General features: G+C 41.7%; 1 protein-coding gene, 1 long non-coding RNA gene and 1 pseudogene across 2 annotated transcripts in view; 1 reads left to right on the top strand and 2 right to left on the bottom strand.

Moving 5' to 3' along the window:
- Positions 1-1,280: 1,280 nt before the first annotated feature.
- Positions 1,281-3,687, bottom strand: LOC147006037 (HMG domain-containing protein 4 pseudogene; annotated as a pseudogene).
- A 4-nt stretch (positions 3,688-3,691) lies between these two features.
- LOC147006036 (uncharacterized) lies at positions 3,692-10,641 on the bottom strand. Its single transcript, XR_015047010.1, has 3 exons — positions 10,315-10,641; positions 9,685-9,807; positions 3,692-7,877 (listed from the first exon to the last, which is right to left on the bottom strand). It is a non-coding gene; the product is annotated as an uncharacterized LOC147006036 (long non-coding RNA).
- Positions 10,642-10,872: 231 nt separating this feature from the next.
- The window catches only part of Pgap1 (post-GPI attachment to proteins inositol deacylase 1), an 85,566-nt gene continuing 84,356 nt past the window's right edge, over positions 10,873-12,082 (top strand). Inside the window, exon 1 of the mRNA XM_021162705.3 lies at positions 10,873-11,127. Coding sequence (XP_021018364.1) covers positions 10,981-11,127 — 147 coding nt within the window. The 5' untranslated portion in view covers positions 10,873-10,980. The remainder of the gene's footprint in view (positions 11,128-12,082) is intronic.

Here is a 12,082-nt window from a genome sequence, read left to right as displayed (position 1 = left end):
TTGAGATATTTTAAAATTATTATAAAAATATCAAGTTTGGATTAAATAAAAGTGGTAAGTATATAAAAACAGACACATTTTAAAAATAAATTGTTTAATATGTTCTTTTGTGCTGTTCTTGGGTTGGTGGTCTGTTCTTTACATGTCAGGTGTGGGCTACATCACCTTTTTAAAAATTCCTTTGCATTTTTATTATTTCTTTATTCTTCTGCACTGAAAGTATTAATTTTCAGTACTAGCTTATTGCATTTGTTTTGTCATACATTATAGAGTGAATAACCCTCAAATAATAACATGCATTACCATGTACAATAAGCCTTGAAATTAAGATTTTTTTCCTCTTGTCTTTGGACTGTATCTCACTAGTATACTGATGATACATAGTCCTGTGTCTAAAATTATTCAAGTTAAATATATTTGGGGGGAAGAGATACACTTTAGCTATAAGTCTAATGGAGTTGTGTTAATTGTCTCAATTAACTTTTATATTATGTAATTGCTTTTAAAGTAGTTTGTTCTTGTGGCTGGAGAGGTGGCTTAATGGTTGAAAGTGTTTGTTAGTCTATTCGAGGACCCCAGTTTGGTTCCTAGCTTTCATGTAGCTCACAACTCTCTCTAACTCTAGGTCCAGTTGATCTGGTACCCTCTTCTGACATCTACAGGCACCAGACATGCGGGCGGTGCACATGCGCATATGCAGGCAAACAATCATCCTGAGAAAATAATAACAAATACGTTTAAAAATCAGTTAAAAATAATTTTGTTTTTGACTGGTTGCTGTATTTGGGGGTTCAAAATAAAAAGAAATTAAAATAACCTATAGGAGCTATTATTTCTACTCTTGCTATTCTACTGACATTTTAGTTATCCTGTGGTTGTTGTTGTTGTTACACAGAATATGACCACACACAGTATATTTTCTATATATGTATTTTTTGGCCTCCTCCTATGATCTTTACTACATTTCTGATTATGAGACAGGTAACTTAGGGGCACTGACTGTTCCTCCAGAGGTCCTGAGTTCAATTCCCAGCAATCACATGGTGGCTCACAACCATCTGTAATGGGATCTGATGCCCTCTTCTGGTGTGTCTGAAGACAGTTACAGTGTACTTACATATATAAAATACATAAACCTGTAGTTTTGTTTTTTTTGTTTTTTTTGTTTAAAGACAGGTAAAGCAAATGGTCAATGCTTGAAAAAAAATCACATTTTAGCAGTCTATAAGGAGATACACATGGCACCCAGAATAAGCCCCTAGTCCCCAAATTATACTGATTTTTAAGACAGATCTTTTTCTCAAAAAAATATAATCCCAAGCCCACATTCATGCCAAAGTTTCCTTTTAGCTAAACCTTTGCCATTTTATAAAATTATTAAAAGCGAAGTAGTTATAATCCTATGCATATACTGTAATTATATACATATATAGATAGATATAAACATTTAAAGCCTACACCCAGAGGTCAGTGTAGGATATGGAACAGTCATATATACATAAACTAGCTAAGGGATAGACAGTGTTCCATCCCAGGCTTCTTGGAGGTCACAGTCCAGGCATGATGTATGCAATGTTGTCCAGCGTGTTTGACAAGACCTGTTGAGGACATCCATTCAGTTCAGGTAGTTGTGTGGTCAGGCATGCCAAAGGGCCAAGAGCACAGATAATGGAATCTAGGCACGCCTACAGGCTTCAGGACACTGCTACCATGCCTTCTGTCTCCTGCAGGTGGTGTCCAATGAAGCTGAGCGACTCTCCCAACAACTGGAGATGATGAGCAGTGACATCAATGGGCTTGGGCTGGTGAGGCTGGCACAAGCATTGTGGTGGGTGGGGACTTCTTTCGGGTGACAGTATTCCCACAGAAGAAGCTCTGACTTTCATGGAACCTTCTGCAGTGGATGCTTTTCTTTTCACAGTTGTGGCTTCAGCTCTGTTCTGTTTGTGCTACAGATACTAAGCCTTTTGCTTCCAGATAAGTTTGTCTTTTTCTGGCAACTGCTTCCATACTTCAGCCAATTTTTTACTAAGTTCCCCCAAATCTATCCCTAGATGGTCAGCCACAATGGTTACCTGGTACTCCTTACAGAAAGCCTGGTAGGCAGACATGTTCTTCTTTTTCAGCATTTAGACAACTGACCACAAATGCAGTTCCGAGGATGTGGAACAACGGTAGCTCTCAGCTGGTGGATGTTTTAAATAATCTTTTTAGGTTCTGTAGAAGTGCCCTTATATATGTATTTTTATACCTGTTGTCACGGGATTTCCCCTGTCCAATTACATTAGGGCAGCAGGAGGCCTGTGATTGGACAGGGGAAAAGGAGGTGGGGCTAAGAGCTGGAGAGACCTCAGGGAGAGAAGCAGAAGGCCAAGATGGACTCCGACGTGAAGCAGTAGTTATATTATCATATATTATCATAAGGTTAGAATAATTGGAATAAAGCTTTTATCATTATCATTATCAATTGGTTCTGAAATTATTGTATTGACATCTTGTAAACTGAGAATTTATTGAGACATAAATCTGTTTGGTTAATTATATAAGCTTATGGGTGTTGTGATGGCCGACTGTGGGTTGGACAGTCATTGTGTGGGGCTGGCGGCAAGTGATCCACCAAGGTACTCGGGGGCTCTGGCCCAGAGAAACTGCCAAGTTGAGATCACCCGGCTAGAACCATGTGGTCTGTGGTACACCGCAGTAGTGAGGGAACATGGTGGTTTCATTTTTAATATTTCTTGTAACACCTTGTTTTTGTACTAATAGTATATCTTGGGGATCTTTCTATATTATTTAACCAAACTATTTCTCAGTATTTATCTAGGTATTGCTGTTCTTCCTTACAGAGCAACAAAATCTTTTCTTTCTATATCACCTTGATGGCTCAGTGGACAAAGTTGTTTGTTGCCAAGCCTGGCAACCTAAGTTTGATTCCTAGGAAGTCACATAGTGAAAGAGAGAACTGACTAGTGTAAGTTATCCTCTAATAACCCCACAGTTGTCCTCTAATAATCCCATGCCACATATATCTGTGACACATGCTTGCCCCTCATGTCAAAGAAATAAATGCAATTTAACATTTTTTTCAACACCCCCCCCTTCCTCATCCCTTCTATTTGTTCTAGATTTACAACTTCTGGTGGGTCTCTATTGGAGATCCTGTGCTGTCCAGTCCAGACAGACACTGAAACAAGTCTATTAATTCTGAATGGTTCCATGATTTACTGGATAAATCTCTAATCCTGTTCTCTACTGTGTTCTAGCTTCAATTTATCTTCCTGAATCTATACGCTCTAAATCCTTATAGTCATCATAGTAAGGACTAACTCAAAAGGACGATTAGTTAAGTGTGTGTAACCCATGGCTCATGGGCCACACATGAGGATAGCCATGAGTGTGTCTCAATACAAAATCATACACTTAATTACAGCTTTCAAAAGTGAACTTTGTAGATGACAATGTCATGAAACAGTATCCAGAGTCTCATACACTTTGGTCCAATTTCTTCTCAAAACACACATCTCAAGTAGCTTGACAAGAGAGGAGTTTTGACTTGTAATTAGTGTTCGCCAACTAAAAGATCAGTTATATTAAGATGGGAGTAATGGCCATGAGGATGCTGTGCATATCCTGTTACAAGGCTTCTTAGTATTTTTTTTTTCATTTCAAACCTCTTTATGTACAAGAGAATTTCACACCACCCCAGGTATATTGGTAAATATAAGTAGGTATTCAAATCAAATGTTTACTGATAATAAACCATACATTTATTTCAAAAAATATATATATAGTTTTAAATATATATAAATATGTATTTAAATATATATATAATTTTACATATATATAAATATATATATTTAAATATATATAAATTTTGTTACTTATAATGACAAAAACAAATTTGCATACACAAGATGGATATACTTATTTTTACATAAAAATTAAATCTTGGTTATTTTAAACTGTACAACAGAGTTTCTTCAGTTTTTTCAGTGTTGATATTTTGATTTTATAACCACCAATGTTGTGAAGGCCACTTCATATAAATATGTCTTACAAATGGGTAGAAGGGCCATTTCAGAAATTGTTGGAAATTCTTCTAATCCAAAGCCAAAATATATTTAATTAGTTTGCACCAAACTCAAGTCAAAATTCAAACAGCAATTATAAAAATCAAAGGTTCTAGTATAATACAACCAAAAAGATATATGAATTTTCTACTAACAGGCTGAGAACCGATGGTATGAGAGTATCACCCGTGTGTTTCATAATTAAACCGTCATGTTTCTATAAGCACACAAAACCTTGTGTGGAGAGCAAAGACGCTGCAATTCATAATGGACAGGAAGTAGGCCTGCATCTGAGCCACGGTGCTTCAGGCATGATTGTGTGGTGTGCAGGCAGCCCTGGAGGAAAGTGAGCACGCCACGTTTGGAGCCAAGGCTGTGGTAAAGCTTGGACCAGCAGAGTCAGCTCTGCCAGTAGCACCTTGCGTTTGTCAAGCATCTCACTTTGAATTTTTTGGGTGCTGTACATTCAGAAACCCTTTGCTGTTGCAAAATTTTCACTGTTCCCATATTTAGTCACAGGACCTCAGGAGGGGCAACCACCCCCAGTTTAAGATGCTGTGTCATACGTCCTGACTTCTTTTACTTTTGAAGTCCTGAGATCTACCCAAAAATCATCTTATGCTTGGGTTACAACTGGATCTCCTGCAACCAGAAGAGCCCTGACTGTTGTCCAGGCCCTAAGGACTGACTAAAGAAAAAACAAATCGTAATCTTCTTTTTTTGGATTTATTTAATGTGTATGAGTGTTTTTTGCCTGAATGTATGTGTGTGGCTGATACCGTGAAGGTGTAGTGGGTGTAGCATCTCCTGGAACTGAAGTTATAGATAGCTGTCAGCTACCACGTAGGTGCTGAGAAGAGAACCCAGAGCTTCTGCAAGAGCAACAGCGCAACTCTCCATCCTTCCTCCCACCCCCTCATCATCAACTTTTTAATTTTCAGGCTTTTAAGGCCCTGTGTTTCCAGGCTGGGCTGACCTCATGTTCTTTGCTTAGCTCACTGAGCTTTGAGTGCTGAGGTGAACACTCCTGGTCTCTGAAGGCTTGGGTGACAGCTGAAAGGTAAAATCATGGAAGTAGTAATATTTAGGGGATGAGAGAAAAAGTGAACTACATGGTAACGAGGGAAGGCCCAGATCAGCAGGAGAAAATCCCAGAGAAAAATGGGTTTAGGGAATGATGGCAGGTCTGGGGGGCCTCTGTTGGATTTGCTAACTAGGTCAATGGTGGAGTTGGAGGCAAAATGTGTCTGTTTACTAAAGTGTGGCTGGAAGGCGAGGAGGGGAGAGTGCATAGTGCAGCTCAGGGAACCCTGACTGGGCTGAGAAGGTGAGGCTACATGGAATAGCTGTGGAGAAGTCTTTTAATTTTTTTTAATGAATAAGACCTAAGCACACTAACATGATTAAGGGAGAGAAGACAGAATAAGTGAAGAGGCACGGGCAGAAATCTAAACTTGAAAGTACTAGTTTCCTGAAAGGAAATGGGAGTGAGGGTGGGAACTAGAACCCAATTAAAGAAGCTTGCCCTGCCTACAGCAGAATACAGCACGAATGCTCACCCTTCCAGCCTGCCAGAACTCTAAACTCAGTAGCTGTATTAGCTCAGTCAGGACAGAGTGGAAGGACCCTGGAAATGAGAAGCTCAAGCGAAGCATACCTGAAAATCAAAATGATCTCTATACATTTGAAGACACGGCTATGTTCTGACAGTCTAAAAGGGAGTGGAGATAAGGTATAGAAATCTGTAGAAGTATTTGTTAGAAACAGGAGCAGAAGTTGATCAAAAAACAGACTCAATACTTTTGGATAGTAATTAAAACGGTTGTGTCCTTTTCCTCCATAGTACTTGCACATGCCAGTGTCACTGCTCAGAACCAGACTATTCTGGTCCAGGAGAGTGAGGTTAGATAGTAAAGCGAAGTCTGGGAGATAATGAAGGAGAGGAAGAGAGAGACAAAGGAGGCTAGAAAGACCAGAGACAACCTAGGTGTGGTGCCCGATGCCTGGAGTCGCTGCCCCAGGGAGGTGGAAGCAAGCTTCAGGTACATGAGACCCTGTCTCAAAACCAAATAATAAATATACAGAGCTGGCTGGCTTTCCATGCTAATTATACCTTTTAGCCCTTCCTCCCTCCCAAGACCGTTCTCCTATGTCATCCAGGCTGGCCTCAAATTCATGTTCCTCCTGCTTCCATCTCCAAAGTGCTAAGATTACAGTGACACTTCAACTGACTTCAGTTCCATTACATAGTGAATGATCAAGGAAGTAGCCTGCCAGAATTTACGAAAGCCCCGAGACAAGTACGCTCTATCATCTTTAGGTTCCGTTTCCTTTGTGTAGCAGTTCTTAGAGAGCATACATCCTTGCCACTCAAAGTTCAGTCTTCTGACCAACATCATTGACATCACCTTGGGTCCCATCCCGGAACTACTGAAATAAGAACCCACTTTTAAATAAAAATTTGAAATGTTTCACATGTCCATTGAGTTTAGGAAATATGGAGTGGGGACTACAGAGGTAGTTTAGAAGTTAATCGCATTTTGTTGCTCTTACAGAGGACCTAGGTTTGGCTCCCCGAACCTATGTGTCATCTTATCAACCAGCTGAAACTCTAGTTCCAGGGGATCCAATCCCCTTCTTCTGGCCTCTATGGGTACAAGGCATGAACATAAATACATGTAGGCACTCATACATCTAAAATTAAAAAAAAACTAAAGAAACACTGAATAAATTGATGAGGGAGTATGGGATCACCCATGGCTTATTTATCATATTTCCATAATATTGAAATAAAAATCAGATGTTCAGTCTTTGATATTCTTAAGACTCAATGCATTTCTCTCATTTTAATCTAGAGCTTGAATTCTTTCCCAAATGATTCATAATCCTCTACACTAAGTGGTAATTTCATAGCATACCCCAAGTGTCCTTATTTTGGGGGCTCAAGGTCAATAGTATATCAACATTAGCATATATATATACATATATATATATATAAACACTGTACATATGTAAAACAGGTTGTTTCCATAATCCCATCCTGTTGGTATAATTCTGAAAATTTCGCATATTCTATTCTTATCAACAGAACTTAAAAGAAATTCCCTAGTTGATGGTTAATCTTGTTGAGATCTAGAATTACCTTGAGTCAAATCTCTGAGCATGTCTGGGACAGATTTTTCTAGACTCAGGTTGCTGTAGTGAGAAGACCATGATAACATACACCTCAAGTAGATAGGAGAAAGGGAGTCAGTCTTCGCCTCCTGACTGTGGATGCAACACCACTAGCTGCTTCAAGCTCCTGTTGCTAAGACTTCCGAGCCGTAATAGGCTGAACTCTAGACTATGAGGCAAAATAAACTCTTTCCTTCTAAAAGCTGCCTTTGTTAGGGTAATTCTGTCATAGCAACAAGACAACTAATACAGAAAATTGGTCAGGAGTGGGGTCGTTGCTGTCATAAACATGACCATGTGGTTGTTAGGGCTTTGAGATGGAGTTGTGGGAGAAATATGTAAGAGCCTGGGACTTTGGGTTAGAAAAGTTCTTTGATAATGTGAAAGAGCTTAATGGGCTCTTTTGGTGGGAGTTAAGAATTCCACAGGCAAGAAAGATGTGGATAGTGGAGGTCTGATTTCTGAGGCTTCAGAGGAAGACAAGAGCTTTGTTGGAAACAATGGTAGAAAACATTCATGTTATATTTAGGCAATGAATCTAGCTGCATTTTGCACATGTCCCAAGGACTTAAGTGAAGCTGAATATAAAAATAACTAGTCAGGCATGGTAGGACACACCTTCAATGCCAGCATCTGGAAGGCAAAGGCAGATAAAGCTCTATGAGTTCAAGGCCAGCCTGATCGACACAAAGAGTTCCAGCCAGTCAGGGCTTCTCAGTCAAAACAGTAACAACACCATCCAAGCCACTACTACTGCCAACAAAGCAGAGCAAAACAAACAAACAAACCGAATAACTGATGAGTTTGGCAGAGGACATTTCAAGGGAGGCTAGTATTCAGCCTGTGGCATTGCTTTTGTTCATCACATTTATCTAGGCCTACAGTTAAAGAAAGAGCAACAGGTGGGCAGAACTTTTCTTTTCTTTCTTTCTTTCTCTCTCTCTCTCTTTTTTTTTTTTTTTTTTAGTGTATAGTTTGTCAAGAAAAAGAGACTGGATAACTTTACATTGCAGTCAGTGCACACATTAAAAGCAAGTTTAGTTGTTCAAGAGAAATAGTCTGCTCTTCACTGGGACAAATGCCATGAGGGTAAGACCTCACCCATCAAAGGCTCCAGCTTTTGAAAATACAATTTCATTTGAATGCTGCTGGAAGAGTGCCTTGTTTCTGGAAAATGCCTGCCTAAGGAACTTATTTCCCTATGGTTAGCAAGTGTAGGCGACAGTAGCAGGTCCAAGGAAATAAGTCTCCATCCTGAGCTGGCAGTACAACTTAGAAGTGTCGTCTATATGATACTAGTTGGGTAAGCATGTAAGATGCAAGATTAAGGAGATCATGTAGTCGTATACCACAGTTTCAGAGAACAACTGAGCCTAGGCAATATGGCAGGACTGGAGTCCCTGAGAGGCTACTGTATGAAGCTATGAAAGCAAAACCCAGCTTGCAGTGGAGACCCAAGGATGTTGGAAATGTCAGAATTATGAGATGTCTGCTGAGGATGCATGCATGGTATGGAGTTGACTCAAGAGAGAAGCTATGAGGCTGGAGAGCTGACTTGCTTAAGAGCACTTTGCTTCTCTTACAGAGGCTCTGCGTTTGGTTCCTAGCACCTCTGTGACAGTTCAAAATGGTCTATAACTCCAGTAGAACTCCACTTCCAGGGGGAATCCAGTGTCTTCTAGTATCTAATTCTAACACACTTTTCACTAGCATTGGGATTGTCAAAGATTATGGGGACTTTTGAAGTTGTACTAAATGTATCTGTATCATGAGATGGCTATGATCCTAGAAGGTAATTGTTTAATAGTAACACTGACTGTCAGGTTGACAAGGGGTAGAGTTGTGAAGAAGGTTAATTTTGTCAACTGAATGGGATTTACAAAGACCTTGGAGACAAATCTGGAGACATGTCTGGGAGTGATTTTCTAGGTTAAGTTAACTAAAATAGAAAAAAACCTCACCCTAACTTCCAAACCAGATAAAAATGGAAAGAGGGAGCTGACCCCTAACATGCACCTCTCTTTGCTTCCTGTCTATAGCTGCAAACTGACCTGCTGCCTCAGGCTCTGCTGCCATAAATACCCTGCCACAATGGACGATATGTTGGAACTGTGAGCCGAAACAAACCCTTCCTTAAGTTGTTTGTCCCAGGGTATCATCACAGCATAGGACAAATAACTCCTATACCAAGGGGTACACCACAACATCCAAAACATATATGGTATGCCTTAAATGCTTATTAGCTAACTATTGCCCTGCTACTCAGCATTACCCAGACTTTCCTGGCCCTTCCAAATCTACTTCCATAGCTCAAAGCAGCTCACCAGTCCGTTTTCCCAGTCCTCTCTTTACAAATAGTCTGTATCTTGTAGCTAGGTGTATTTGCTTAGATATCCAAGTGTTTCTGTATAGGGTTAAAAAAAAAATGTTACCCTTTTACCTTTGGATTGTAGCTCCTTGATGTGAATAGCAGGGTTTTGTATAAGATAAACAATCAGCTTCCTGTTCGGTCTTGAAAGTCTTTGATTTCATGCATCCTACCCAGCTTTCCTTAAAAATTAATCTAATAAAATAAAATTGAGTCAGTGCCAAAGATCATTCTGAGTAAAATTCTGAAGTTAGCAGCACACACACACACACACACACACACACACAAAACTCATCTGCTGTCTGGTCAGCTTTAAGGGCTGACATCTCGTAACATTTCAGCCTTTCGAAGCTGTTACAAGTATTACCAATGGGTTTAATTTGCTTTTTAAAAACCTTCTCCTTTGTGTAAAGACAAATGGAAATTCTTCGAAATGAACTAACTTATGAGAAAGAGTGGAAGCTTGAGCAAAATTCTCTTCTAACGTCATTGTGGAACCAGTCCCCAGAGACATGGGGGACTTGGAGAGCACCTCAAGTCAGTGCCGACCTGATCCTGCAGGTACCAACTGGGAACATCATGTTGGTGGGTATTTTTATATTGTTTTTTTAGACTTCGTCTGATTAAGGCTTCCACCAAGAACAGGATTTCCTTTGATTGTCGTGTGTTTTGTTTCAATGAGACAGTGTTGTTACTACTTACAGGGTCCAAGTCGGTGGTCTAAGAGGGAGGGGGAAAGCCATTTGTCTCCTCTGGAATCAAGCTAGTTGGTCCTTGAAGCGAAATTGCGGAGGCCCGAGACGGTTTCAAAATTGAACAGGATGGGGTTTGAAATTGTTGCAGGGGAAGGTGTGCGTGACAGCCACCTGACACGCCTTTGAAGTGCCGCCTCTCTTGGCCAGTTAGCTCTGAATCTAACAGTCTCTGGACGCTAGGGCGTTATCCTTGCCCCTGGCCAATTCCTGCGGTACCCACCCGGCCATTCCCTCTCCTGCCTCTGGGATCCCGCGCTCCCATCCCCCTTCTCCCTTTCATCCTCCACTCCCCGTCCCCCCGCCCCTCTCGCCCCCTCCCTTTTCTCTCCATGCCCTCCAGCCCAGCCCACTCCGCTTTCTCATTCCATTTTTTAAGGCGCACAATCTCGCTCAGGCTGCAAACGCCCACAGCTCCCTCCTCCGTGGGCGGCGCCGCGGGCCGGCTGCTCGCAGTTGCGCAGGCGCGCTGAGCGGCAGGCGAAGGGGAGGGGGTGCTGGCGGGGCTCCGCGCAGGCGCGCGCTGCTCTGCTGGGCACGGCTTGGCACCGGCGTCTTTCCCTCGCTCTGTCTAGGCTGCGGAGCTTCTCCTGGTGTAGAGGCGCTCGGCTGCACCATGTTTCTCCACTCAGTCAACCTCTGGAACCTGGCGTTCTATGTCTTCATGGTGTTTCTGGCGACCCTGGGGCTGTGGGATGTCTTCTTCGGCTTCGAGGAAAACAAGTGCAGCATGAGCTACATGTTCGAGTACCCGGAGTACCAGGTACGGCCCTCCCTCACCTGCGCGCCCACACCTCCCGGGCTTCTCTCGGGTTCAGATGGAACGCTCCGAATCGGAGCCCTCCTGGCACTTGAAGTCTCCTGCTTCGTGCTGGGCAGGGCATCCTCGCCTCCGCGACCCCTCGTCCCCCACCTAGACTCCGGACCCCGATTTCTGACCGCCAGAGAGCCAGCCCCGGTCCCTCTCCCCATCCTTATACTTCCCGGACCCTCCTTTGCTTGCAAGGAGATGATTTCTCTTCGCGCCCAGTGATGGGCGTGCGCGTCAGATTTTGCTTTTCTGGAAAGAAGCAGCGTCTTGCAGAGTTGCCAAAGCTGATTTAAAAAGAGGCTCTGAGGTTTTACCTCTGGGTGAAGTGAAAGACTGGCCTGATTAATAATTAAACTGAAAACTATCTAGTTTTCCTCCGGTGGAGAATTTTGCCGATCCACCTGTTCTGTAGGTTTTGAGTCCGTGGGTGTGTGCGTGTGCGTACCTGTGTTTTTGCATGCCTCTGAACAGTCAGTGACCTGCATAATCTATTACGATATCTATTATAAACGGTTGCATGTACATTCTGGTGTTATTTTGTCTTCTCACTGGGTTTAACAGGCTCTGCCTCCTCTTTCACCGCCCCGCTCTGTTCTAATTTGAATGCTTTCATTAATTGCTTCATTTGTTCCGCGTAGTAGAATCTAAAATTTCATTCATGACCAGCAGTAGAAAGAGATGATAACAAATTACACAGCTGTCAGGAGAAATTTCCCTTTGGTGATATTTTTCTTGAGATTTCTAAATGAATCTAAATTTTGGAATATCTATTATAATGACTCCTATAAAATATACATAATACATTTTGATAAGGTGCGTTCTTAGTATACTTTTAAGATCGTAGCAGATTTTTTTCTGTCGATAAAGAATGAAAATCAGGATTGCGTCTGCGTACAGGTCCTTATAG

This window comes from Mus caroli, unplaced genomic scaffold (assembly GCF_978045245.1).
Source record: "Mus caroli unplaced genomic scaffold, Mus_caroli_1 scaffold_1, whole genome shotgun sequence".
Lineage (NCBI taxonomy): Eukaryota > Metazoa > Chordata > Mammalia > Rodentia > Muridae > Mus > Mus caroli.
This window is presented reverse-complemented; position numbering and strand designations above follow the sequence as displayed.